Here is a 26981-nt window from a genome sequence, read left to right as displayed (position 1 = left end):
GAATAAGGACAACCCAGCTCAGGGGGAGACGTGAGGAATCCATGCAGCTGCAAACATCTTGTCGGACTCCGGGAAAATTTTAAGATAAGAAACAATAAACGAAGTATGCAACGTTGAAAAATCTAAACCTGAGAACTCCGTCTCTTCCTTCGGCTTGGCTCAGAGCTGTGCAGGGGAGCAAAGGACCCTGAAACCACCTGAAAAACGGGGAAAGCCCCTGACAGCCTTGGGCTGTCACTGCTGCTGTCCTTGCCGTGTCCACCCAGCATGGATCTGGCCACCCCAGAGCGAGAAGGGCTGCGCTCCCACCAGGACTTCCCAACCAAGGGCTCCCACCAGAAAAAAGAATCTAAAAGAGGAGCACCCCGGCCTGCCTTTGCACCACCACCGAGTGAATTTGAGCAGAGACAGCCAGGGCTCAGCATCCCGCCACGGGCCAGGCGGGGTGGACCAGGTGCTGCATCCTGAGGATAGCACACGCCACGGAGCGTGGGCAGGATGCAGGGACACAGCGACATCGCTGCAGGATCCGGCCAGAGGCACCCGCAGCTGATGACTCAGAGGCAGCAGGTGATCACTCAGTGCTGCAGAGACTGCAAGGGAGGAGAAGGAGGAGAAGGAGGAGAAGGAGGAGGAGATGCACCAGGTATTGGAAAACTGCAACTGCAGTGCCAGAACCAGAGCCACAGTCCCCTCCTGCAGCCACAGGGGAGCCCCAGGGAGGGCGGGGGTCTGGGGACAGCAGGGGTCCGGGGCCGGCCACAGCCGGGCTGTCCCTGCTCCTCACACCCATTTCCTGCAGTGGCAGCAGGAACGCAGGGAATGCTTCGGTGACGTCAATGCTGACATTCACGGGCCCTGCCAAACTCTGCACCCGCCATGGCTGCTCCCGACAGCTGACACGGGGGCGGCTGCAGGGAATGGGGGCCGCAGAGGTGCCCGGGGGCCACGGCACCATGGCCCCTTCCCTCTGCCCTCAAGGATCAGCAAAGCCCCGTGCTGGGTGCTGTGAGAACCCGGGGAGACACTGCCCCACAAACCACCCTGGCAGGTTTTGCTCTGTGAAGAATTCCCCCTGGCACTGGCACGGCTGCTACCCAGCACAGGGAAATGGTTATTCCTGGCAGCAGACAGAGCGCAGGGGATGGGGTCAGGTGGCCACCGTGCTGCAGAACCACAACTGGACCAATCCCACCCAAAAACCAGCAGGACCTGGCTCCAGTTTGGCTTTAACTGGGGCAATGTGGAATTCCACAGTCCTTCTCCGTGGTGTCGGCTGGACACGCACTGCAAAACGGCCCAGAAGGGGCGGGGGAGTCAGGTTCCTGGAGCAAGGCTGCCTTTGCCCTGGGACGGATGGCATCTACCCCGCCAAGCCTGGGACCACCGCCAAGCCCAGTGCCGATAGCAGCAGCTGCTTCCCAGCAGGACCCAGGGCCGTTGCTGGTTTTTGGGCTGTGCCTACACCAGCAGTGGTTCAACATCCTCAGCCTGCAGACAGCAGAGGCAGATGTGGGGATGGAGATATTGTTAGTGCATTTTACAGCTGAGGAGCTGAGCCATGAGGCCTGAGCCTCATTAGCACTGAGGCTCTCACAGTGGAAAAGGCCCCTAATGAGCTTTATTTCCTTGCAGTAAAGTTCCTTTAGAGAGCCCAAGCGCAAGGAGGAATGGTGTGTTAATTCATCACCCAAGGACAGCAGAGCTGCAGCACCAAGAGCTAAACCCAGAGTTCCCCAAAACCTGGTCTTCAGGGGTCACCTCCCTGATCTGCAGCTCTCCTCGAGATCCTGGGTACGTGGAGACTCCTTGGTCCTGAAACCAGCACCCCCAACAAAGACGCTGGCCCGGAGCTCCACAAGAACAGCAAAATCTTCCCCAGCCATTTCCCTATGGACCAGCAGGGCTCAACAGCAAAGCAAAACCCTATGGCACGTGGGGAAACCGAGGGCAAGACTGTCACACAGAGCCAGAGGCGCGGGGCTGAAAGGTTCCTCACTTACCCACGGGGCTTGGGCAGGCTCCATTCGTGTTGTTCAGGTCTCCCCCAAGCATCGCTCCTGCAAAGCAAGCGGCAAGATGGGATCACCATCAATGCAGAAACAGGGTGAGCATCCCTGCTTTTGTGGGGCAGGGAGGCAGGGAGCACAGCGGAGGAAGGCAGAGGGGAAAAAGCAGGGCTGCCTTCCCGGAGAGAAAGCCCTGGGCAAAATGAACAGCATTCCTGGTGATCAGGTTGGGAAATGTTATCCAGGCAGATCCGTTTCCTTTGGGAAAGAGCCAGGTGCACAGGAACCTGTTCCAAAGGAGGCAGCTTGGAAAACACTGCAGCTATTTTATTCCAAGCCCCCCTTTGGGGGGGCACAGGTCCTGTGCTGCCGGGGAAGAGAGAGCCCCAGCAGTACGACGGGAAACACAATCCCCCCGTAACGCTCGCAGCGAATGGAAACCATCCCACACTGCCAGGATGCCACGGTGATCCAGACTCCCGTGGTCCCAACATGGTCCCCACGCTCGCCACCAGGCTGGGGAAAACTGGACCTTTTCATTCCCAAAAAAACAGAACGTTTCGCCTCGCCTGGAAGAAGACTTGATCTTTTTTCTGCCCTGTTATGAAGTTATTTCTGAAAGCCACCTATTCTCCAGCCGGGGCTGCCTGGCCACGCCTGGCGCGGAGGCTCCGGAGCCGCGACCGCAGTCAACCCGGAGCCCTGGGCTGGTGAACGAGGGGCTTTCGATGCCAAACCCCACCTCTAACCACTGCCCAGCCCTTCTCAACCCAGATGGGGAAACCTGAGACACAAGCCTTTATCCAGCCCGTGGCTCTCAGCTTTGGGCTTGCAGCGAGCCCCTGAAAGCTGGAGGGGATGGCAGGGCTGAGGTGCTGCCGTGCAGGGAAGCACAGTTGCTCCCCACATGGGAGCAAGGTTAGGAACAGCAGCGGTCCCAAAAATTGTAGAGTCTTGAGAAAGGGTGAAGTGACCCACTAAATGTGGCAAATGTGACACCACAGCACCCTCCCCTCAAGGGACGGGGACGCAAAGCCAGAGGTCCCTGTGCCTCCAGAGGCCCAGAGAAGGGACTCCACCAGGATTTTGTGTGCCCTGCTGTGGGCTTGCACCTCAGGCACTGGTGCCTGTGCTGCTGAAGAGGGCTCACCTCCTCGGGTGAGTGATGCCAACCCCGCCCCCAGCCCCGTACACCCCCCCTCGGCTGCCCTTCTCCCACACCATCCCCGAGCCAACAGCACCAGGCACCGACAAGGCACCCACCCAGCACTTGCTGTGCATTTGCTTTGGAAACAACACAACCAGCTCTGGTGCAATGCTGAAAAAAAAATGTAGGGGAAAAAAAAAAGAGTTTTTCTAACATGCAAGGCCCTGGCTCCTATAAACAGGATTTCTTCCATGTCCCAGGCAGCGAGTGAATGAGACACAGATGGCCGGACTTGGAACACCTCTGTGCTCACAACCGCAAAATGATCCCCCTCAAACGAGCAGTGAGTGAGCTGGAAACAGCGAGCCCCCAGAGGGGTCTGCTTTACCAGGAAGCCTCTTCTGTTCTCAGCTGAGGGGCCTACGAGAGGGCAGGAGATCCCTGCAGCCAGAGCGATGGCTGCCTCTGCCCAAGGAGGGCTCTGCCACCCTGCCTGGAGTGAGATGCTGCTCCCTACGACCAGTCCTAGAGCAGGATGACCCCTGTCCTGCAGGTCTGGGGCCCCAGAGTACTCCGAGGCACTTTGGAGATTCTGCAGTGAGAGCAGCGAGCGAACAAGCTGTCTCTGAACCACAGTTCCTGCTGCATCCCAGCCAGGCCATTCCTCCTGCTCACCCTGACCCACCACACCACCTGCTTCTGGAGGCACCTCCCAGCCCTTCTCTCCAAATCCATTCCCTTTGCAAAGTTCCCCAGAGCTCTCAAAGCCCCAGGGGCCACGGCTGAGGGTCCAGATGTCTGAGTGGTCACAGGCACCAGCTCTGCCATTTGCAGCCCGGGCGACTTTTACAGACCATCTGCGACATCCAAAATAGCAGGAAAGGGGCTTTTCTCACACCATTATTTTTTATGATCATACTATGGGAGAGCTGGGCTGTGGTCACACGTTGTCCCTGTCCCCCCTCTGCCACTGCAGGGGACGTGGGTGACAACTCCTCTCCCTCACCCTGCCTCTGTCACCCGCTGCCAGTCCCCGCTGGAAATGACTGCTCCTCCGATCTGTCAGCAGAGCCACATGAGTAATCGCCCACGGGCAACTGCAGCCAGCGTGGCCCGACTCAGAACAGCCCTTTTTAGGCGGCCATGTCACCGGAGTGCCACCGAGGAGCAGGATGCCAGCAGCCACCCCCGAGCCCGGGAATGGCGCCGGGTGACTCATCTCGCACTGCCCAACCCAAAACAGAGCCCTGCAGGGATCCAGCTCTCAAAGAGACCTAGGTAAGGTGGGGGAGGTTGCCCTGAGTTTGGGGCCAAGGCACAAACAGAGGGCATCAATGTCTGGCAGGAGGGAAGGAGCATACACCGAGGGGCAACAGCCCTTCCAGGACGCTCCTGCCACCCACACGTGCTGGAACGTGGACCCCTGGCCAGGGGATGGAAGCAGCAGGGGTGTCCCCTCCCGCAGGGGTGCCCCATGCTCAGCGCTGCAAGCCCAGCCAGGCAGGAAGGATGAGGTGAGGGTGCACAGGGGCGCGGTGTGGCTCACCTGCACTGGCGGGCCGCTGCGGCAGCCCTGGGGACACTGTGTTCCTCTGCAATGCTGGCTGCTGTGGGGACAGGAGCCGGGGGTCTGTCAGCGAGGAGGTCACCAGGGACTGGGTCACCAGCGAGCTGCCCGGGTTGCTGAACTGCAGCGTGTTTTGGTTGGTCACCGGCACCGTCACGGGCATGGCGAAGTTCGGAGCGGGCACTGTGGACTGAACAGAGAGCAGAGGGTAAAGGGGAGCCGGAGCCCAGTTCCACAGCACAGCACAGCTGCTGACCAAGGGGAGACAGTCAGGTCCCCTCAAACCTCCACTGCTGACCTGCAGCACTTTGCTCAAACCAGCACTGGCACCTTGGCGGGGGATGCACCAGAGCTCAGTTCCCCGCTAGGGAACACCAGGAAGAGCAATGGGCGATCCTGTCGGACACACCAGAGCTCTGCAAACAACCGTTTTGGCCTCGTTTTCTGGATGTATTTATTTAACCCCTGTGTTTTCAGGACAGGCATGGAGGAGAGGCTGGGAGCAGCCCAGCACCAGCCTGGTGGTCTGTGCCCACCAGCACCGACAGCAGCCAAGCTTGGCACTACCCTTCACCCCCAGCAGGATTCAATGAGGCCATTTCTCAGCCAGCAGGAAGCCAGCAGTGGATCCCCACTCTGGGCTGGCACTGCTGCTGATGGCCAAGCACCTGGGAAAGACTCGTTCTGCACAGAGCCCCTGGGTGACTCTGGGATCCATCCTGTCTCCTCTGGGAGCTGCTGGGAAGGAGGAGCTGACCCCAGGGACGCAGGAGCATCGCCAAAGCCCTATCCTTGGCTGCAGGTGGAGGACCAGCTTCACCCACCAGCATCCCGTGGGAGCCAGACCTGCTGCGATTATCCCAGCCGTTTGTCTTATGTCACTGATTTGCTCTTCGTTAACAGGAGCTGGCACCTGCTTAGAGGCTTTAGCACGGGCTTTGCTAAAGTCCCACTTTAATTTGCTCTGGGATGGAGAGGGAGAGGAGCCCAGCACTAAATAGGACCATCACGGGGCCAGAGGTAGAATCCCACAGGCTGCACCAGTGAGGGAAGAGGGAGCTGAGGTCTCCCCACTGCAGCTGGTGCATCTCCTCACTGCCTTGCAGCCCACTCTCCTCCAGAAATCTGTTCCTGGATAGGTCCTGCTCCTTAGGTGAGAGAGGGGGATGGGAGGAAGGAGTAGGACTGCTCACCCACGCCTCGCTGCCAGGAACTCTCCCCACCTGCCTCCCAAGGGCGTCCTGTCCTTCAGAGATATCCCGCGGCCGCAGCCAAGCCACGAGGACAGCAGCTCTGAGCCTGCGCTGCAGCACCGCTCCTGGGGCTGCCGCTCACAGGGACAGGCTCAGCAATTCCTACACCACCAGGGAGAGCTGGAACACGGAGCCCTCCCTCTGCTCAGCCTGGGAGCTCATCCTGCATGGCAGCAGAATTGGAGGAGGAGGAGGAGGAGGAGGAAGGTTTCTTGGGCGTTGCACGAACACCGGAGCAGCGTTGTGTAATAAATCACTGCCAACGCGTCCATGTGCGCGCAACATTCCCAGGGAGGGAGAGGAAGAGCTGAAGCTCCTCCACACCGCAGCGTGAGCAACACCGTGGCAGAGCCGTGAGCCGGATACACCGGCCCCAGAGCCGAGGTCTGCCTTGATCCAGCTCCACCCCGCTGCACCCGCAGACAAGCGTCAGGCTGACGCTGCCCCGGCACGCCCAGGTCACCCGGCCCCTCCTGCCCCGGAGAGGGCACGACGAGGGGCAGTTCGCACATCGGTCCAAAGTCTGGGCGAGAAGATGCACACATCAGCCATAATCCAGGATTTCTGCTCTCGTTAGAAGTGAGGGCAAACACCAGAGGCAGAAGCCCCGCCAAGGCCTTTCGTTAGCAGGCGCGGCTGTCGTTAAGCTGCCCCGGCCACCCCGCTGGGTTAGTTCTGGTCACACACAAAACCAACCCAGCGGTTAAAACGGAAAAGCGTCTTCTTCCACCGCACACGCTCCACCTGCACTGCTCGGCCCCGTACTGCCAGGGAGGTTTAGTGGGGGAGCCAGATGCTACGCCCTGATGAGGAGACACCCAGCACTTGAATGCCACCTGCTGAAACGACTTCTGGGCACGGACTGTCCCTTTGGATTGGTAGGTCCGGATGATGGGGTGCCTACCTGGGGCCCTCCCTTTGCAGCAGACACGTTTTGATGCTGAGCAGCCCCTGGTCATGAGAGTATTCTGCACTAAAGGACAAAGCTCAGGTGGCTTTTGAGCCTATTTCCACCAGTGGCAGGGCTTGTGCCAGGTGCTGGGGGGTGTGTGTCCTGCTGGGGCTCTGCTCTCACCCCATACACCCTGGTAGGGTGAGAACCTGTACCCCCTAGTGAAACCAGGGAGGCTGAGGTGGATCCGTGCCCTGACAGAGCTAATCCTGCCCTGAATCCCTCTCGTGGGGCTGAGCTCCTTGCACAGCAGAGCTGCCAGAAATCATCACCACCTGCACCCCACTTTCCTCCACCTCCTCAGCCTTCCCAGGTCTCAGGGCAGCCTCCCCACCCCCTCCAACCTGAGATCTAGGGGATGGAAATGCAGATTTTGGGATCTTCGCGAGGCTCGTGGAGCAACGCAGCGCTGAGTCAGCAAAATAAAACCTGGAGATTTCACAAGGGCCAGTTCTCGAGAAAAGCCAGGATTTTAACTTGTGGGGGCTTGCAAAGCACAGAGGGGCTTGGATAGGGCTGTGTGTGTAATTTTTCTGTGCTGCATCCACCCCTTGGAAAAGGAGCCTCCCCCCTGCTCCCGCAGCATTAATTATGGCTGCAGCGACTCGGGGCTAATCCCCTGAAGAGCCCTTGCCTGCATCAATAGTCTCTGCTCCCTTGAACTAACAACTAATTTGAAACGTGTCCCCCTCCTCCTCCCGTCTCCTGACACAAATCCCTTTCAGCACTGTCCTGATGCCACCCCGGTGCCAGTGACAGCTCTGGGATCACAGGCTAAAACCTTCCTGGATTTCTGCCACGGCCACCAGTTGTCCTGAGGGCTCGGTGGATTTGGGGGGAATTAATGTGGAATAGCCCAAACGAGGCTGAGCTTTGCAAGGATGTGAGGGGTCAGCACCCTCCATAAGCTCACATGAACACTGGGATCTAAACCCAGACTAAAATCTGGTTTTTTGAGGAAAAGAGGCTGAAAAAGGAGGCCCTAAAAGGAGGCCAGTACTTGCAGAAGAGGAGAGGAGACAAGCAATACACTCCTGAACCGCCTGGCCAGAGCCAAGGAGGGTCAGGAACGCCAGAGCTAGTAGGAATCATTTTCTCAAGGACGGGAAACAGGAAGGGCCCTCAAGAGCCAGGTGCATTCAGGGCTGCAGGGGCTGTTGGCATCGGCTCCCAAGGCATGGCACGGCTCCGAAGCAAAGCCATGCAAAATCCACCCCCCCATCACCTGGAGGCACCGGGGAGGGGACCAGGGGGCTGCAGGCCACCAGCTACTCACTGCGAGCCGGTAACTCTGCATCATTTTATCAAACTCCTCATCAATCTTTTTATATTTCTCTTCCGTCTGCGGGGTCAGCGCAAACACTTCATCCCCTTCCGGGCTCTCGCACTCCCTGTGCTTCTTGTTCAGCGCCTGTTACGTGTGGGGGGACACGGGGGTGTCGGGGAGGGAGCGGGGGACGAGGTCGAGGGGAAGTCGAACACAAGAGAAACAAAACAGAAAAGAACATATAATGAAGGTTTTCCAGCCACGGTCGGGTACTTACACCGTATCGCTTGAACAGGATATCCAGATCCTCGCTGCCTTTGCGGTATTTATCCTCCATCAAGGGGCTCTGGTCTATGGAGTCGTCGCCGTCGGGCTCTGGGCTGTCACAGCCGTTAAAACCTTTCTTTCTTAACGTCTGAAAACACAACCGGGACAGTCTGAGATGGGGGAGCGCAGGTGGGGAACACGGGCAGGTCCCCCCAAGAACATCCCCTGGCCCGGATGGACCAGGACTTGCCCCTGTACAGATCAACACCAGCACCCCAAGATGTCGCTGACCTCAAAGGGGTTAAAAAGTCGCGAGACAGCCCCTGGGTTTTGACGCCAGGGTGTCTCTAATTTAGGAATTAACAGCATGGGGAGCGACGGAGTGAAACTTCCTTGTTTTCAAAGGTTCTGTTTACACCAGGACTGAATTTGGCCCTGCATGAACTCAGGCATCTTCGTCACTTTCAGGTGGCACAACATCACGAAGGGGAAAAAAACCGTAATGTTCTTTGCTGTCCTGCAAAACACAGGGAAAACCTGCTTACAAACAGCCAGATAGGAAAAATAAACCCCCAAATTATAGGCGAATTGTCCAATTTGTCAGAATCCCCTGACAAAAGCAGACAACCGGCGTTTGCCAAATGCAAAGGTGCCACAGGAAGACCGTCACATGACGGTGCATGTGGCACAGTGACAGCTGCGAGCCCTGCTGGGGGTGACACAGGGGGTGACGGTGACAACGCCGGGCAGAAAACCCCACGCCAAGACTGGGCTCAGGAACAGGAAAGGTCCCGGGCACTGCTGCATTGAGGTAATGAGGTGAGACAAGCAATCCTCATTAGGAGGAGCCCGGTGAGGCCCCAAAGTCCCTCACTCATATCCAGCAGCCAACTGAGATCCACTCTGAATCCCTCTACTTTCAACATACCAAAAGCAATTAGGCGTTATGACGGAACCAGCACTTGCCAACTCTCTTTTTTTTTTTTTTTTTTTTTTTTAGAAGTCAAAGCTACAGAATTTCCTGGAAGTCTTGATCCCTTTTCATGCCAAATTCAGCAGGGAGAAAAAAAAAAAAAAAGAAAAAAGAAAAAAGTCTTGACAATTCTCTGTCTTCCTAAACAGCAACAAACGTCTCCGTTCTGAGGCCAAAGCGTGTTTGGGAGTGGCTCTTCAGCTACCTGCGAGCTCCAGGAAGCACAGGGCTTCTGGGGGAAATGCTGCTGGAGCAAATAAAACCCAGGAAACACAGGGCTTCTGGGGGAAATGCTGCTGGAGCAAATAAAACCCAGGATGTCCCCAGCAGGGTTGGGAACACTGTGGGCGGGATTTGCTGGGCGCTGCTCCGCGCCACAGCTCGGGCTCGATGGACGCTTGTGCCAGGTAGCCACGGCCAAGCAATGGGCACCACACCCACCCCGGCCTGTTCTCCATCCAGCTGAAGCTTTTCACAATATTTTCCATTAAAATTTCTCCTTCCTGGGCCTTCCCAAGCGCCATTTTCACTCTCGTTACTGGATCCAGCTGCAGAGGGGAAACATCCTCGTTCACATACAGCTCCACAAAAGAAGTGCCCGACTCACTCCTGACCATGGTGGCATCTGATGCCCTGTTTAGTGACACCAGTAATTCCTGATACCTAGTAATTATTAACTAATTATCTAATAATAATGATTAGGAGTAATTCTTATACCTAGTAATACTTAATAATTCCTGGTATCCCTAATTCCTGTGTTGACTGTCTATAGAGAAAAGCAGTGGGAATCAGTCACTGCTATGAACAGGAGATTCCCAGGGCTTTTTCTGCAGCTTCCTGAGGACTTTTCCTTATTATTTTTCTATTTTGGTACATGTCCTTGTTTGTTCTCAGAATGGCCCAAAAGAGGAAGAGGTGCTGCTGGTGGGGAAGGAACAGCTTTGCCTTTTTGTTTTTTTTTTTTGAAACTGCTTTTTGTGGATTTTTTTTTTTCCAAAACCTTTTGTTTCACCGACTCAGCCGAAAGACGGAAAGTTGAGCTTTTCTCTAAAAAAAAAAAAAAAAAAAAAAGTTTTTTCCTTTTTCTCTTTCAGAGGCAAAATGGAAAAAGTTGTTCCATGAGCAGTGAAGCAATGAAGCCGGGTTTCATTCAGGCACTGAAGAGACTCTGGTGTCTAACATGGGGCTGTGCCCATCTTGACACGATTCCCTTCGCAGGGACAGGAGCTGAATCTCTCACCTCTGCCCTCCCATCCCTCCCTAGGAATGGGGAAGGTTAATCCCTCACATCTCTGAAAACCCCTCTCCTTCAGCAACAGCTGTTGGCAGGTTCAGAAGTTGTGGGGATGAACGAGCCACCTCCACGCCCCCAGGACCCTCAAAGGGGGGAATCTCACAACGGGATTTTTCAAGAGGTTTCAGCCAAGCATCAACATTCTTCTTTCGAAAAGCTGCAGCAGTGCTGTCACCAGGGAGGTTTTCAGGCAGCTCCCAGTGCCCTCAGCTCTGCCCATAACTGATGCCCGAACCAAGCACAGGGACGAGCGAGGGGCTGCCACCGCCAGTCACAGCATTTTGCCATTTCTAAGCCCACACAAAATCATCCTGGGGATTGTTCCCTCAACAAGTCTGTCAAGGAAAGCGGTGGAATGGGGTGGACGTGGCTCTGCTCACCTGAAACAGCTCACAGCATCACCCCTTCATCTGTCCCAAGGTCTTTCTCTGTGGGCCTAATGCATTTGGTGCCCCAGCTCTGCCTCGGTCTCCTCGCTCTCCCCAGCCACCAACTTTGTAGAATCAGTCTTAACTCCAGTGTCTGGGAGACCCACAGCTCCTCGCAGGGGAGGGTCCTCAGCAGCTGAGCTCTGAGGAGCAGCTGTGGTGCCGCCATCCCTGTTCCTGCAGCAAAGCCGCCAGCAGCCCCAGGAAGCGTCAAGCCAGTCGTGCACGGGGAAAAATCTCCTTCCCAGATGCTACAGGCAGCAGCGTGAGCTGGGACTGTGACCCCCAAACCGAGACTGTGACCTTGGAGCTGGGATTGTCACCTGTAACACCGTCAGGGGCTGCTAGAGCTGCAGGGAAGGGGATGGGGACAAGCTCCAGGCTGAGCACGGCGCCGATCTGCAGCGTAGTGGGACGGGAAGCACGGCCGGCAGGGAGTGACCGGGCCGGAGTCGCAGCAGGACACGAGCCAAGGCAGCGTGGCTTCCAGCAATCTGCTGCTCAACGAGAGGTTTGGGACAGCAAAATGCCATTTCCAGCCATACGGGCGTTGGCTGCTGGTTCTTTTCGGGTCTTTTAACCAAAAAAAAAAAAAAAAAAAAGTGTGTCCTACATTTTTAGCTTTTTGTCAAGATGATGCAAAAGGAAAACAATTCTGCTGGAGCGGGAATCAAACCCAAAGATTCCTGGTTTTGGGGATCTCTGCAAGGTCTTTTAGAGAAGAACTTTCCTTCTCATTCCTCCTCTTTCTTTTTGCCAGGGAAAAAACAGAAGATGCAAAGAGGTTTTCAGGAAACCTTTCTGTCACTGGGCTGCAGACAGCGGAACACAACGATTTTTCATATGGAAGAGATTTAAAAGTAATCCCTCTCCAGCAGAAAATTTTCGGAGAAAACCAGGGTGTGAACTTCCCACAGCAAAAACCCGCGTCGGTCGTCACCTGCCCCTCTCCCTGCCACACTCAGGTCCCTCTATTCTATCAGGACCCACTGCACATCCTGCTTTGCCAGGAAATATTCTCACTTCCATGATCCCAGCTCACATGGGAGCAAATTTCCAACCCAAAGAGGGTAAGAGAGCAGCAGGAAACGCAGAACATGTGAGAGGAAATGATTCTCAACCAGGATACAGTTGACTTCCCTTAGAGAAGGGAGGCTCAACCACTCGGGGCTTTGGAGAAGTCTGGATGAGGATAAGGATGAGAATGAGGATGAAGACATGACACTGGCAGCTGCCTCTGCATTTTGTCACCTCCCCAGCACACTGCAAAATGTCCAATTTAACACATCCCGGGGAATGACAACCCCAGGAAGGAGAATTAGGGGAAAATCAGCCCCTCCAGGACATTCAGCCAAGGAAAAGGCAAGAACGGGCTGTGTGGCTTTAATTGGCTGTGGAGCATCCTGGTGCCCAGCGAGCTCTGCTCTGTCCAAGTCCCTTATCAGGAACTGGCACGTCAGCCAGGCTGTGAGGAAACGAGAAGCGACAGCGAGGACCAAAGCCGGCGTGATCCCAGGCCGGGCATGCACGTGGCAACCAGCGTGCCTGTCTGGGGGCTCAGCTGTCCCCCGCCCGATTAAGGAAACCCCCCTCTCTGCATTAGAGAGATTTTCTCGGACTTAAAAGCCTGCAATAACCAGGACTTTGCCGGGCACGGAGAAACCGCAGGAGCAGCACGGCGGAATCTCACTCCTGACAGCCGCTGCCGTGCCCTGGCACAGCTAAAAAAACACAGGGTGTCCTGGCAGGGAATGGACCCCAAAAGGCAGCTGGGGTGTGGAACCAACCCCTCTGGAGTTCTGTGTATGCTCAGCATGGAGCAGCTCTGCCTCTCACTAAATACCCAGGGGACGAACCCTCCAAGGACATTTCCTGGATGGGATGCCACCAGTTCCACCCTCAGATGCGCCAACCCAGGACCAAAAATCGGGAGATCTCATGTTGTTTTAAAACGTAATTTGGACAGAGCAACTCATCCTGCCTTGAGCTGTGGTACCAGTGCTTTTGGCCCCAAGAGCCCCCAGCCTGGCAGTGCTTGGCTTAGCCCTCTGGAGCCACTGCTCACTCCCCTTCAACCAGGAGAACAAAATCAAGAGGCTTCTGCCTCAATTCCTCCATGTCCTGGCTGCTCCTTATCCTTCCTGAGATACTGCCAGAGCCACTCAGGGCAGAATCTCTCAGCAGGAAGGGGCCACAGGCGTCACAGGGAAGATGAGTTGATGCAGCAGCCCCTTGAAATCCACTTAAAATCGTATTTGGTGGCAATTTGCCAGCCTGCGTTTTCATGGTCTCTAAATGCTCCATGTGGGAAAGTTTCCAGAATGAGAAGATACCTTTTGTGAGTCAAGTTCAACCGGGAGCCACCAAGAAGTGCGAGATAAATTGCTTTTGTGTGTGCAGTGGGGACACAGCTGGGCTGTTGGAACCTAACCTGGATGAGGGGAAACCTCACCGAGAGCAGGAATGGTCTCCTGGGGACACACATTCAGAAAACAGTAAAAATCTTAGAGCAGCCCCAACCCAGACAAGACAAAGATGAGGAGGGATGCTTGAGCAGCCTCCAAACCTGCCTGCACCCCAGCAGGTTTTGCTCCATGACAGCTCTGCCAGCAAGACATGCCGAGCCCGGCGCGTTTGGGCTCTTTTTCTTGCCATCCACCAATATCCTTCCGCTCCCGACGTTCCTCTCCTTGGCTTTAGATGCAGATCCAGCTTTTCATGTGGTGCAAACACAGTGTTTCTTTGGGTGCCAAGGACTGTGTGTAACTTGTCGGCTTGGGAGTGTTTGCATCTTGGACCATAAGGGAACAGAGAACGCTGCCCAAAATGTTTACGGTATTTTTAGGCCAAGACAAATCTGTTCGACGCTGCGCGCGCCGCAGTTTGAGCAGCCCGGAGAGGCTGTGCCTCCGAGAGCGGCAGGGAACCGCTGGCATTGGCACAGTGAAGGGGCATTACCTGACTCAAACAGGCCAAAAAGGACGTTTTTGAACTGTTTTGAAGGCTCCTATAAAACTGTGCTGTGGCAGAAGAGTTCCCAAATGCCAGCAAAGGACGGCAGATGCTGCGAGAGGCTTGGCCATGGCTCAGCCGTGGGGTGAAAACCTCAAGTCCCAATCTCTCAAAAAGACACATTTTGCAGAGCATAAAAAAAGAAAAAGAAAGCAAGATTTTTGGGGGTGGAGGCAGGCTGGGTTTTTTTCCTTCTCTTCATGAAATCAAAGCCTGAGCACACTGGCCAGGGGGCACCAAAGGGATCCAAAGGCAGAAGTAGAAGCCCAACTGATCCAGCAGTGCAGGCTGCGCTGCTCCACTCTGCCACCAGTGGCTCTGAGGGCATTAACTGATGTCCATAATGCCACTAATTACAAAACCAAGCCCTTCATTTGCCTGTCTGTGCAGGTTTAATGGCAGCTGCCCCCATGCTGAGGACCCCACAGCTCCATCTGCACAGCTACTGCTGAGGGAGAGCCCGTGGCTGATGACCAAGGCACCGCTGGCGTTCTCCTGTGAGTCAAATGTGCCCAGCGATGCTCTGCCAGCACCAGAGACAAGGACAAAGCTGTGGAGAGGGCCAGCACGGGGGCACCACCAGCACATGGCATCTGAGCATCTCCTGCGATGCCAGCAGGCTGGAGGAGAGCAGCCTTGAAGTGAGCACAGTTTGGGCATGGTGCCAGTGGCAGCGCTGGGGATGATTCACGCTGGATGTGGTTGGGCCATCCCTGGAGACCCACAAAATGCAGCCAGACAAGCTTTGAGCAAACCCACCAACCCATGAGCTTGGCCATGCTTTGAGCAGGCACTGGACCAGAGGCACAAGGTCCATCCCACCTGAATTCCTCTGCCATTCAGCCACTGGTGCCCTCCCACAACTCCACTGCGCCTGTCTGAATATCCAGGCTGGGACAATGTCACCAGCTGTACCAGGCACTTCAGAACAATGTCACCAGTTGCACCAGGTACTCCAGTGCAGCAGTCCCAGGAGCTGCCTCCAAATGCATCTCGTCATGGTCTGCCTGGATTCCACAGCAGAGCCCCACAAAGCAAACCTGCACCTCAAGTTCCAAGGCAGTAGGTCAACACACAACTGGAGACAGCTTCAGCTCTACCACCCAGAATGGAGTATTTCTGTAGGCTGAACCAAAACCACGCAAAATCCATCCGGCGCTGAGTGTGGGAGATCTGCTTGCTCCACCCTCACCCTGCGCCAGCCTCCTGCACCCAGCGTGGTACCAGGCTCAGCCCTGGCTCTACCCCAGTGGCAAAGCCGGGGAGGAGCGGGTGGGCAGCCTCACCTCGATGATGTCTGCGTTGGTCCGGCTCTCATGGGGCTCGTTGTACTCCGTGTACTTGAGCAGCACCTTGTCCATGTCGGTGCTGGCATACTGGAACAGCTTGTTGGAGTGGTTGAAGATGATGAGGGCGATCTCGCAGTCGCACAGGACACTCAGCTCGTAGGCTTTCTTCATCAGGCCGAACTTGCGCTTGGTGAAGGTCACCTGAAAGCAAGGACAGCCACGGTGAGAAGCTGTGTCCATGCTGCCACAGACCCAACGCTTCCCAGGGAAAGACGGAATGACCACTGGAGAAAGAGCAAAAGGAAAGGGAACGCACGGGGAATATTCTGTCTCAGTTTCCCCAGTTGGACCCAACCCCAAGCTCGCCTCCCTCTTCCAAACAGTTCATATTGCTGCCTATTTTGGGATCCTCCAAAGGCAGACACTTCACAAGCACAAAGATGATTATCAGCATTGGAAATCACATATTGCCAAATCAAGAGAAAATAAATTTCAGCAAAATCCCCAGCAGAGCTGCCATCTGTCCGGGGGCTGCGGGTTTTTAAGTGGAATATTCAAGCGATGGAGATCTTGTCCTCGCTTGCTGCAGCTGTGCTGTGAGTGCCCAGTCCTGGGGGCCACAGAGCTGAGGCTCAGCACCCCAAAACTGCCCAGGGGTGCCCACCCCACCCCAAATCCACTCTCCTGCTCACCAGACCTCACTTATCTCAGTAGGCTACGCCTCCCCAAGGGCACCACGAGTCCCCCTGTGCCAGGCGCCTGCCCAGCTGCCACTTCCATCTTGCTGTCCCTTTGTGTAATCTCTCTGGGGTGTTTTTCCTCCTTGCCTGCCCAACTGGGATCTCTGTCTCCCCAGCCCGCCCTGCCCTGAGCTGTAACCAGAGCTGATGAGGCAGCTCCTGCAGGACTGATCCTGGAGAGCTGGCTGGGGGCTGGGGCCAGGACTGGGGCTGGGTGCTGGCTCCAACACCAGCTCCAGCTGCCGGGCAGACGCTGGGCTGCGATTCCCAGCCCACGCTCAGCTCTCACCACCGCGCTCCTAACAGGACCCAGCTGGTGGAGAGGGAGCTGGTTTGGGGCTCCCCGTCCCGGCTGCAGTGCAGACAGCTGCTGAGGGTCCCCCACCCCCCCAGAACACACTGCACACTGACGGGGAAGGCACAATGCTTGGCCAATGCCCTCTCAGCAAATAAAAAGCAGAAAAAGAAAATAAGAGGCAGGAGGTCAGTGCTTTGTGCTAAGCATTGCTCTGGGGGCAAAGCAGCCTCCAGGGGAAGGGCTGGAGATGAGCTGAGATGCCCTTGGGTGCCGAAAACCTTGGGTGCTCCCTCTCCACATGGGAGGGCATGACTCCGCTCTGGGCCTCCACCACAGCATCAGTTTTGCAAATGAACAGCTTTAATTCACAGAGCCGAGGGAGGAGAGTGAATGAGGCTGCTGCCTTTGCCCAGTCTGTCAGTGGCACCACAGCCATGGTCCAAAGAGCTCAACACAGAGCTTCCAAGAGCACAGAGATGGTGAGGAGCAGTGCCACCATGATGCCACCATCAGCACCCAGTACGCACCCCCAGGGCCCTGCACCCCTCTCGACAGAACCATGTCCCTGCTTGTGGCAGGAGGGCAGAGCAGGGGCAGCTCTGGGCACGTTTGGCAAGGGGAGCTGCTGCCCCTCCCCACCATCTCCCAGAGATGATTAAGCAGTAACGAGATTCAGCTCTAATCGCCTCAGCCCCTGGAAAGTGTAGGGCTGGCACCCTGTGCTGCTGTGGCCGCCACGTGCGCCCGCTTTGGCCACGGCCGGGCTGTGGCCGGGCCACTCACGTTGCCAGTGCCGCCCCAGCCCTGGCACACTCTGGTGAAAATTAAATTACTTGAGGGCCAGCTCCCGTGTCACCAATAACTGCCCCTCCCCAGCAGCATCCCAGACTCCTCAGCCACCCAAAACCTCTCCTGCAGGGCGCTGTGCAGGGCTGCTCCCAAGGCCAGGAGCTGGCAGTGCCACAGCACAGCTGTGGCCACACTGTGACTTCAGGTGGGACCCAGCTGCGGTTCTGCTCCTGCAGCTGTGGCAGGACAGGCTCTAAAACCACAACCTGCCTCTGTGCCCCCTTCCCCAGCACCACCTGTCTCGCTGTCCTTGCCAGGGTGGCTCGAGGAACCCCCGAGAGGAAAACAAGAGCTCTCCACCAGAACAGAGGGACCAGCCAAGGGTGGTTGTTTCTGCAGCCACTGGTGCCGGGGACACTTTGCCAAAACACCTTGCCTGGCACCACGACAGCCACCGAGATTGGAGGCAATAGGGTGAGGCCAAGGTGTGGGAGCAGAACAGTGGGGCAGCTCTTGGCCTTGAAGACCAGTGACAAGCACGGTTTGGGTTTTGCCTTTGAGTAGTGAAGAGTGTGGGGTCATCTTCCCCAAATCAACCAGCAATAGATTTGGGCAGAGCTGAGCAGAACACAAACCACCAAATGATTCCTCTAGAGGCGAGGGGATATTCCCGCTACAGACAGGGCACAAGACCACCCCTCTCTGTTGGCAACCCTGCATCTTGCACAGAAAAGCAAAGATTTGCCATTTAGCCATCACATCACACAAAATCATCACCTAACACCGCCTTGTGCATCCACTCATGACCCGAGACAGAAACCTCAAACCTTCCCCTCACGCTGTGCACGAGCCTCATCTAGAAGAATTAACCTTGTAAGTCTAAGAGGGTAATCAAATCTCATGCTTCAGGGCATAAGCCGATCACCAAAGGGGTCAGGAAGGAATTACTGCCCCACACTAGCAGGGGATTTTTTGCCTTTCCCCTGATGCAAACCATACTGGCAGTTGCCAGAGTCAGAGGCCTGGCCCTGAAGGACTGATGGCCTGATCTGTTGTGGCAAATCCTCTCCAGTAATTCCTCTAATGACATTAGTGACTCTTACTTGCTCTCCTCCTTTGGTTTAGGCTGCTACTGTAATTCACAGAATCACACACTGGTTTGGGTTGGAAGGGATCGAAAAGCTCATCTTGTCTCACTCCCTGCCATGGACAGGGACACCTTCCACGAGACCAGGTTATCTCAAGTCCCGTCCAACCTGACCTTGGAAACTTCCAGGAATGCAGTAGCCACAGTTTCTCCCAGTAACCTGTGCCAGGGCCTCTCCACCCTCACACGGAAGAATTTCCTTCTAATATCCAATCTAAATCTCCCTCTTTTCCATTTAAAACCATTCCCCCCTTGTCCTGTCTTTCCAGGTCCTAGTCCAAAGTCCCTCTCCAGCTTTCCTGGAGCCCCTGTAGATCTCCATGGAGCCTTCTCTTCTCCAGGCTGAACACCCCCAGCTCTCCCAGCCTGGCTCCAGAGTTGAGGTGCTGTAGCCCTCAGAGTATTTCCATGGCCTCCTCTGGCCCCATTCCAGCAGCTCCACATCCTGCTGGAGCCTTCATGTGGGCTCAAGGTCTGTGCCCCCATGGAAGGCAAAACCTGGGACACAAGCAAGGTCAGCTGATGCCAAAAGCTCAGTGTGAGATGCAGGGAAAGAGCTTCACCTCACAGCAAAGGCTCTGGACAGCCCCTGCTCAGCCTCAGCTCCCCCTGAGGGTCGCGATGCCTCAGCAGCCCCAAGCCACTGCTCAGGGTGAACTTGGCAGCAGAGTGGAAACGCAGGTGTTGAAAGCAGCTCTGCCTCCACCTCCTTGCATCACCACTGGTGAACCCCTCACTCTCCAGGGCACCCCTGCACCGTTCCCATTCCTCTCCCAGCAGGCACAGGTGCTGTTGGAGCCACCCAGGCACACCAAGGACCGTGCCAGCCCTGCATCCCAGCAACAGCGCAGCTGGAATGAGCCCCGTCCATAATGCATCAGCGCCGGGCTGCTCTGCTCTGCACGGGAGAGCCGATGGTGCCCTCTGCCCCCAGCTGGAGTGGGAGGGCTGCCACGGGGGCAGGGGTGGGCTGAGGATGCTCCCAGACGCTGGGTTTAAGCCAGCTTAGCCGCCAGGCTGCAGCCACGGCGGGCACGCACGCACGGACGCTCCTCATCGCTGATCCGCAGCTACAGCACGAGAGGGAGGGAAGGGAGAGTGAGGAGCCAGAGGTGGCTCAGGGGAGACCTCACTGCAGCCTTCCAGCACTTAAAGGGGCTTATCAAACAGACAGAGAGGGACTTTTTACATGGGCAGACACCAATGGGACAAGGGGCATGGTTTTAAACTGAAAAAGGGGAGATTTAGATGGGATATTAGAAGAAATTTTTTTCTGCGAGGGTGGTGAGGCCCTGGAACAGGTTGCACAGAGAAGCTGTGGCTGCCCAGTTCCTGGAAGTGTTCAAGGCCAGGCTGGATGGGGCTTGGAGCAACCTGGTCTACTGGAAGATGTCTCTGTCCACGGCAGGGGGGTGGTATGAGATGGACTTTTAAGATCCCTTCCAACCCAAACTACTCCATGATTCTATGAGATAAAACAAAATGGGACACTTCTGACCCTGGGGAGTGGATCCTGGCATTGCACACGTACAGCATGGACCAGGAGAGTGGAGCAAGAGGGTTCTCACCCTCTTTACAGCCCCTACCACAGTGGACAGAGCAGATCCCACTGCCTGGAGCAGTCCTTTTTCATGAAATGTCCCATCTTCCTGGTATGTCCTTTTTCTCCCTAAGAGAGGGAGCGGTGAAAATTGATTGCAAAGCTCTGCTGGTGACCAATTAAGCAGCTGTTGCTTTGCTGACACCCGATTTGATCGGGCTGGTTTCTGGGAAGCAAAGCAAGATGTGCTGCACCGGAGCAGGGAGCAACGCTCGCATGCTGGGTTTTGGAAGAACCAGCCCAGCCAGGGATGCAGCTACTGCCAGGGGAAAACCAGCATCCCCCAGCCCAGGGAACTGGGCTTTGGGGCCACCTGACAGCAGAGATGTGCAAAAGCCAGGATACCTGGCCACGCAAAGCAACTCCTGCTTCCAAATCCCACCCAGTGCCGTGAGACCTCAGCATTGGTCTTTATGTCCAGCCAGTGGCAAAGAGCAGCTCATCCCTCACAAACAGTCCCATCACTCTGCAGAGAAGTGCCTCTTTCCTTTCCTGAAGGTCTATCCAGCAGGGCCAGGCTGTGCCATCCCCCTCCAGCATTACCAATTATTTTCCATTTCTTTGAACTTCCAGCAGGGCTCCAGTCACCGCAGGTCCCTCGTTCCCCTCTGCAGCACTGCCCCATAAAATACACTCCAGATCCTTCAATAACCTCTAAGGCCCTGTTTCCCCCTCATGATGGATATAAACAGCCCCAGGAGCAACTGGGACATCAGCAGAAACTATTTGATGCCCACCCCGGCCCTCACCACCAAGTGAAGCTATAATCAGGAAAAGCTGCCATTTCCTATTGTTTTGCTGCAGAGCAATAAAGCGGATCATCCAGTTCTGTTTTTTGCCACTCCTTAAGGATTAGGAATACATCCACATGATTTTTTACCGCTTTTTCTCTTTTTCAGGAGTGAAAGTTGCAGGAAAGAAGTGCGGCAGCCCATGCTGGGGTGCAGTAATGGCTGGACTAAAGGCAGAGGTTTGGATCTGCTGAGCCAAACTCCAGGAGCACAGAAAGCTGTGACCTGCCTGGAAGTCTTGTGGTTATGGGAAATACATCGACAGAGTCATCCCAGAGCAAACCTGGCCTGGCAGAGTGCTGCTACTCCACCACTCCAGTTTAAGAAACATGGAAATTTGGGAAAAATTCGTTGGTTTTTGTTTTTCCTCTGAGATACATGAATGCATTCCTACACACATGCACATGCGTGTGTGTGTCTTGGGCTTGGCTTCAAGACAGCCCAAGGAAAAAAGCCCTGGAGTCATTTAAGTTTTCAATTGAGGAAAAAAAAAAAGGAATAATTGGAGTTGTTTGCGTTCAGCAAAATGGATACTCGTTGTAGCTGTTTTTTATTGGAAAAACCACATGGAAAATGTCAACTGAAATATATTTTCTGCAGGACAAAAATAATAAAAAAAAAAAAAAAAAAAGGGGGAACTAAGTGGAGAAGACACTTTCTTCTGGAAAAGCACTTAGATGGAAACGGCTCAAGGAGTCTCGAAGGCGAGGAGCAACGCCTGGATGAGGGCAGCACAACGTTTGCCTGGCCCTGGATCCGCCTGGATCCGGCCCCAGCACCAAATCTCGCCCATATGCTTACTTTATGGATTGGGAAAAACACAGAACTGGTGGCCCAAAATGGGATGGAAATGGGTCATTTTGAAACACGACACTGAAAACCCCCAGTGGGAGGAGAAGGATGAGGTGAGAGAAGAGAGAGAGACAGCACTGACCTGCCGATTGCGCTCGTCCGTGATCCGCTGGATCTGGATCTTTTTTCTCCCCATCTTCTCGGGAAATCCTCACCGCACCCGGGACGACTTCGGCTCAGGGGAGGGGAGAAGCAACCCCGCTTTAAAACGCTTTCATTAAAGAGCGTGGGGGGCTTTTTTATCTCGGACAGAAAACAAACCCAACAAAGCCAAAACAAAAAAAAAAAAAAAGAGTTTTGCGTGGCTCCGTGCTCAGTTCATGGTACCGTTGTGCGCAGCCAGATCCAGCGGGGCCGAGATGCCAGCAGCTGCTCAGAAACCTGCACGGTGAGAGAGACAGCAGTGAGATGCTCTGTTCCCAAACCCCATCCAGGACCCAGCACCCCACCAGCATCCTCCTACTGCTAGTGCAGATCCCTCCCCCAAGGCCAAGGTGGTCTCTGGCTCTTTCTCCCACCCAGCTCTGAGAGCTGCAGAGGGATTTATCCAAACTGGTCTCAAAGAAGCCCAAGGATGGAGGCCAGGACCCCCCCGTGCCACAGGACACGTGTGGGCAGGGCACTGCAATGCTGGGTAAGGAGGAGGAGACGGCAGCAATGTGCCCGTGAATCACTATTCCTCCGTGACACTCAGACTTTTTTATTCTCTTAATAAAGTCATAAGCAGTCGAGTGGCTGGTGATTAGCTTGGGCAATTTAAATCCGTCTCCAGTTTCTGCACTAATCTTCAATTTGGAATTTGAAAATGTCTTCATGTGATTACTTGAAAGAAACCTTACAACCAGGCACAGAAACCTAATTCTTATGGGGAAGGAGGATGGTGAAGGCAGCTGAAACAGCCTGGCCCTCCACGGGGCTCAGCCACAGCCTGACACCAGACATTTCCATGGATCTTGGGCACGCAATTGACTCGGCAGTATCTTGTGCCCAAAACTCCCCCAAAAAGAAACGAGTGCTCCAGGTCTGCCAGGCTCCTTCTGCAGCCTCCCCACAATAATCTGCATCCCCCAGCACCAGAGGCTGCGTCCAGATGTACCAGGGCACCTCCTGGCACAGCCCCCCAGGCACATCTCCCCCCATTTCCCAGCACGTCCTGCACTGCAGTGAGGGGACAAAGAAGGAATTTCAGCCAGTTCATTTTCCACAGGTATGGCTTTCTCCCTGCTCTCTCTCTGAGCAGCTGGATAACAGCAGTGATAACATTGCATTTAAGGCGAGGTGCCCTGTGCCAAGACCAGGCAGAGAGAAAAACCAGTCCCAAAATAGCTTCCTATCTGCCTCAACTTGGCAGTCCCCACCTCTCGGTCGTGTTACAAAAAGCATTAAAAAAAAAAAAAAAAAAAAAAAAAAAAAAGCTTTTTCTCCCAAACCATCATCCCAAATTCAAAGCAGCAGCCACAGCCAACCTGAACAAGCTCCTCCTGCTCCTCTCCCAAGCCAGAGCACCTCCAGACCCTGCTCAAGACCTTGGCCCCATACTTTGCTTCCTCATCAGACCATGCTCCAACAACAAGCCCTAATGGTCTCATGGTCTCACTCCCACACTTGTTTCTGGGGTTCACTGAGTCATGTGAGTCACTTAATCTTTTTCTCTGCCTTTTTTTTTTTTTTTTTTTTTTTTCCTGGTAAAGTTATTCATCATGCATCATGTTCTGTGGTTTCAGTGCAACTTGGAGGAGCCCCGAGGAGAATGGGGAGTCTTTTCCCCATTCTGACATCCACAATTTGCCCTCCAGGGAGGATGAGGGATGGGGAAGCCAAGAAGACCAGTGAGACCAAGGGCAGCAAAACCTGGCTTTTTTACACATAAATCCCACCAGTCAGACTCTTTGCAAGGACAGACCATACAGGGATGGCATTTAATTCTTGAATCCTTATTTACCAAAATAGGCGCATGTTTCCCTCCCAGCAGCAAACAGAAGCAACTATCCAGCTCTGAGAAGCACTGTCACTACGGGGAACACTGAGCCAGAGCCAGAGGCATTTCCTTCGGCTGATGCTCCCCATCCCACCACGGGTAACCCCAAAAGGACAGGTCCCAGAGCATGGCCAGTTCCAGAGCACAACCAGTTCCACAGCATCACCAATTCCAGAGCACCACCGCTCTGTTTGCACCATGTCAAGTATCCCTCAAAGGTCAGTGAAACAGGAAGAGCCAAAAGCAAAACAAGGATTTTTATTTCATCCACCTGGAGCGTCCGCTCATTATTTCCCTCACTGTGAGCCCACAGAGGAGAGAACCCACAGCCCAAAGGCTCGGAACCAAGGCGAGGATTTTGCACACCCAAAGAAACTTTGGAAGAGGAGGAACTTTTGGGCGGGTTTGCTTTGCCGCTTTTCCCTTTGGAGTTGTCATTTCTCTAAAATGGCTGAAAAATATTCACCTTCAGCATCTTCAAAACCACCAGCGGCAGCACAAAGTAGCAACAGCTCCGCAACCAGACCCAGGGCAAGATGCTAATTCTTTCCGTGTGCTGCAGCTCTTGGACAGAGAAACCCTCTGAAAGACGGCGGATTTACTGTCCAAACCAGAGAGGAACTCTCCAGAAGCAACAATAAACACTGGAGAACAACGGGCAGTAAATTTAAACTCAGTGAAAGGAAACATATTTTAACACGATTTCGTTGCGAGACTTGCTCACAGGATGCTATGGCAGCCAAAAGCTCCACAGCGCTCGAGGAGATGGGATGTTTGTAGGGATGAGGAAAAAACCCCAGCGCTGCTCATCCTCAGCTCCAGTGAGCAGTGGGATTCAAACCACATTCCTCTCCCCAGGCCACAAACACACCCCAAGTGTTTCAAACCAAATCCCCTTTTTCAACCACCAAACGAGGTTCCTCCTGCTGCTCTCAATCCCGACTCTGCGTCCTCAGCACTTCGGCAGCATGGGGACCACTGTTGTATCCTCGGGGTTTGTTCAAGCTGCTGGATGAAGTTTTCCACAGGAAAAAGGTGACATGACAGGTTTTTGGTCGTCATCATGGGGAGAAAAGGAGCTGCCAGTGATGCTCTTGACCACTCTACCCTGCATGAGAAGGGAAACAGCCCATGGGGAGGGCAGCCCCTGGACGGGGTGAAGAGGACGGATGGAGAAGAGCACAGCACGTTTGCTGCCCTCCAAATGCACCTGACAGAGGGGATTTCAAACCCCTCCCTTTTCTCTTCATTGAATTGGGGTTTTGGGGCGAGTTTATTTGTTTTTTAGGTTGGGTTTTTTCCCCACCATATTTTTAAACCCAGGTATTTTCATGTTTCCTGCCCAGGTGGCTGTTTCACAAAGTCCAACCACTGGCTCGAGTTTCTGAACAGCAGCTGGAAGAGCAAGAAACCTGGAGAGCCGCCCTCATCTCTGCTGTCCCTCTTGCTGGCACTGCTGCTGCAGCTCTGTCCCAGCCCAGGAGGATCCCTGTGCTCCTACAGCTCCCTCTCCTTCACCACCAAATTGCTTTGGCTCCCTGACTGCCCAGCCTGAGGCACCAAGATCACCCACGACCCTCCTCCGTGATCAGGTGGAATTTAAGCACCTGAATGCAAATATAACTAAGCACCCAGAGCACAGGACTGCTACAAGGAGCTGGGCCCCTAAATATCTTCTAATGTTTGGGGTCTCAAATTATTTTATATACAATAACCCCGCTTACTAAATCATCATCTCCTCCTTCTCAGACAGCAGCCTCTTTCTTTTTCCTGCACCTCATCTTCCAAGGAAACGGCCAAGCATCCCAGCTACTACACCCCGACAAGGAGGGTGCAAAGGGACCTACAAATCCACAGTGGAAAAAAGCCACCCTGACCCTCTTCCACTGCCAGGAATCTCGACAGGGATCAGGGAATTCGGCATCGCCCGGGGAGGCAGCGAGAAGCTCTGGGATGGAGACAGCCGCCAGCGCCCGCTTCCCCCTCCCTGCGCTCTGCTCGCACAAGTGTGACTATCACGGCAATTAGCACACATGCCAATTAACTCCGAGCAGGTGCTGGTTAACTCTGTGCTGAGTAATTCATCCCCGGCTCCCAGTAAATTGCTCCAAATTGGAGAGACAGGCAAGAGAGCAGAGTTAGCATTTTGCAAATGGGGGAAGAAAGAAAAAGCGCAGAGGAATCTCAGCTGGGAGATGTTTTTACAAAACAAGGAATTTGGGGGGCTGAATCCCCAGCTCCAAGAGCTGGGGGCACAGAGGAGCTGGTATCTCTTTCAAGTCTTTTTTTCTGCTTTTTTTTTTTTAAATATACTGTACAAATTTCTGATCTGTTTCACCTACTTCTAAGTGGTTTCACCTTTGCTTTGCACAACAGTGGGGTGCTCTGCACTGCTCCATAACTTGTCACTTTTCCATTCCTGCTGAACAGCCCCACGCTCCTCTCGGCACGAGCAGGGACGCTGAGAGTCTCACATCCACTTTCTACAGCCATTTGCTATTTTTAATATACTTTTATTGCATCCCTTTTTAGTCGCTCCTTACTAAAGTTAGCTTGAAACACCGCCCCTCTCCAGGGCGAAGGAATTCAGCTGCCCTTCCTTAACGCCCGCCTCGCAACGCCGTGTGCTCTCAGCACAATGTCAGCTGAAAGAAACCAAACCCTGGCCACGCAGCTGCAGAAGGAAGATCAAAAAGATTAATCTGAAAGCTTTAGGAAGATAAATAAAGGCAAATAAATGCATCCTTTCCAAAAATGTATTTTCCTTTGGAGCTCTTTGCTCTTTGCTTTTCCCAGCATGTGGCACCGTGCTTCCCTGCTCCGCTCGTGCCTGTGCAGGAACACACAGCAGAGCCAGAGACACAAGTGATGGCAAAACTGGGATGGGTTCAACATGGCACCGGTTCAAGGGATGTTTTCCTGATCTCCATCCCCAGAACAGGTCCGGTGCAATGGGGACATCCTTGGCTGCAAGGAGATCTGCAAAAGGAGCTTCAAAGGACATTTGGAGGCTGGGAAGAGAAGAAAAATGCTGCCCTCTGAAGATGCAGCTCGTCTTATGGAGGCACAGAAAGTCCCAGTTTGAAGGGAGAAGTGCAGGTGAGAGGTATGGCAGATCTCAGCCCATCCCAGCAACTGCTCCCCCAGGCACCCAATGCTCTCGCTGTGGCACCAAACCCATCTTTTACCCAAGATATGCAGAATGCTCCCCAGGATGTGTTTTTCCTTAACAGGCTCCATCAAGTCATGAGGCTGGCTGAGAGTAAAGGAAGGGTTTTCCCTGCCACTATCCACCCCCAAGGAACAGGGCACCTGACACGACTGAATT

At 54.5% G+C, this 26981-nt stretch overlaps 1 protein-coding gene across 11 annotated transcripts in view; it reads right to left on the bottom strand.

Annotated features, from left to right (window-relative positions):
- MEF2D (myocyte enhancer factor 2D) overlaps positions 1-26981 on the bottom strand; it is a 74965-nt gene that overhangs the window by 11067 nt on the left and 36917 nt on the right. For 8 of the 11 annotated variants that reach the window (XM_040087939.1, XM_058423750.1, XM_040087941.2 and 5 more), the window contains 5 exons: positions 21758-22056; positions 15456-15659; positions 8473-8610; positions 4703-4913; positions 2004-2060 (listed from right to left, as the gene is read on the bottom strand). In XM_040087939.1, the coding sequence (XP_039943873.1) occupies positions 2004-2060; positions 4703-4913; positions 8473-8610; positions 15456-15659; positions 21758-21811 (664 nt within the window). In that variant the 5' untranslated portion in view covers positions 21812-22056. Of the gene's footprint in view, positions 1-2003; positions 2061-4702; positions 4914-8204; positions 8340-8472; positions 8611-15455; positions 15660-21757; positions 22057-26981 lie in introns of all 11 variants that reach the window. The other 3 variants (XM_058423749.1, XM_058423752.1, XM_058423751.1) reach the window with 2 other exon arrangements.

The sequence above is a fragment of the Hirundo rustica genome, chromosome 29 (assembly GCF_015227805.2).
Source record: "Hirundo rustica isolate bHirRus1 chromosome 29, bHirRus1.pri.v3, whole genome shotgun sequence".
NCBI lineage: Eukaryota > Metazoa > Chordata > Aves > Passeriformes > Hirundinidae > Hirundo > Hirundo rustica.
The sequence above is the reverse complement of the archived record's forward strand: the minus strand, read 5'-3'. Positions and strand labels throughout refer to the sequence as shown.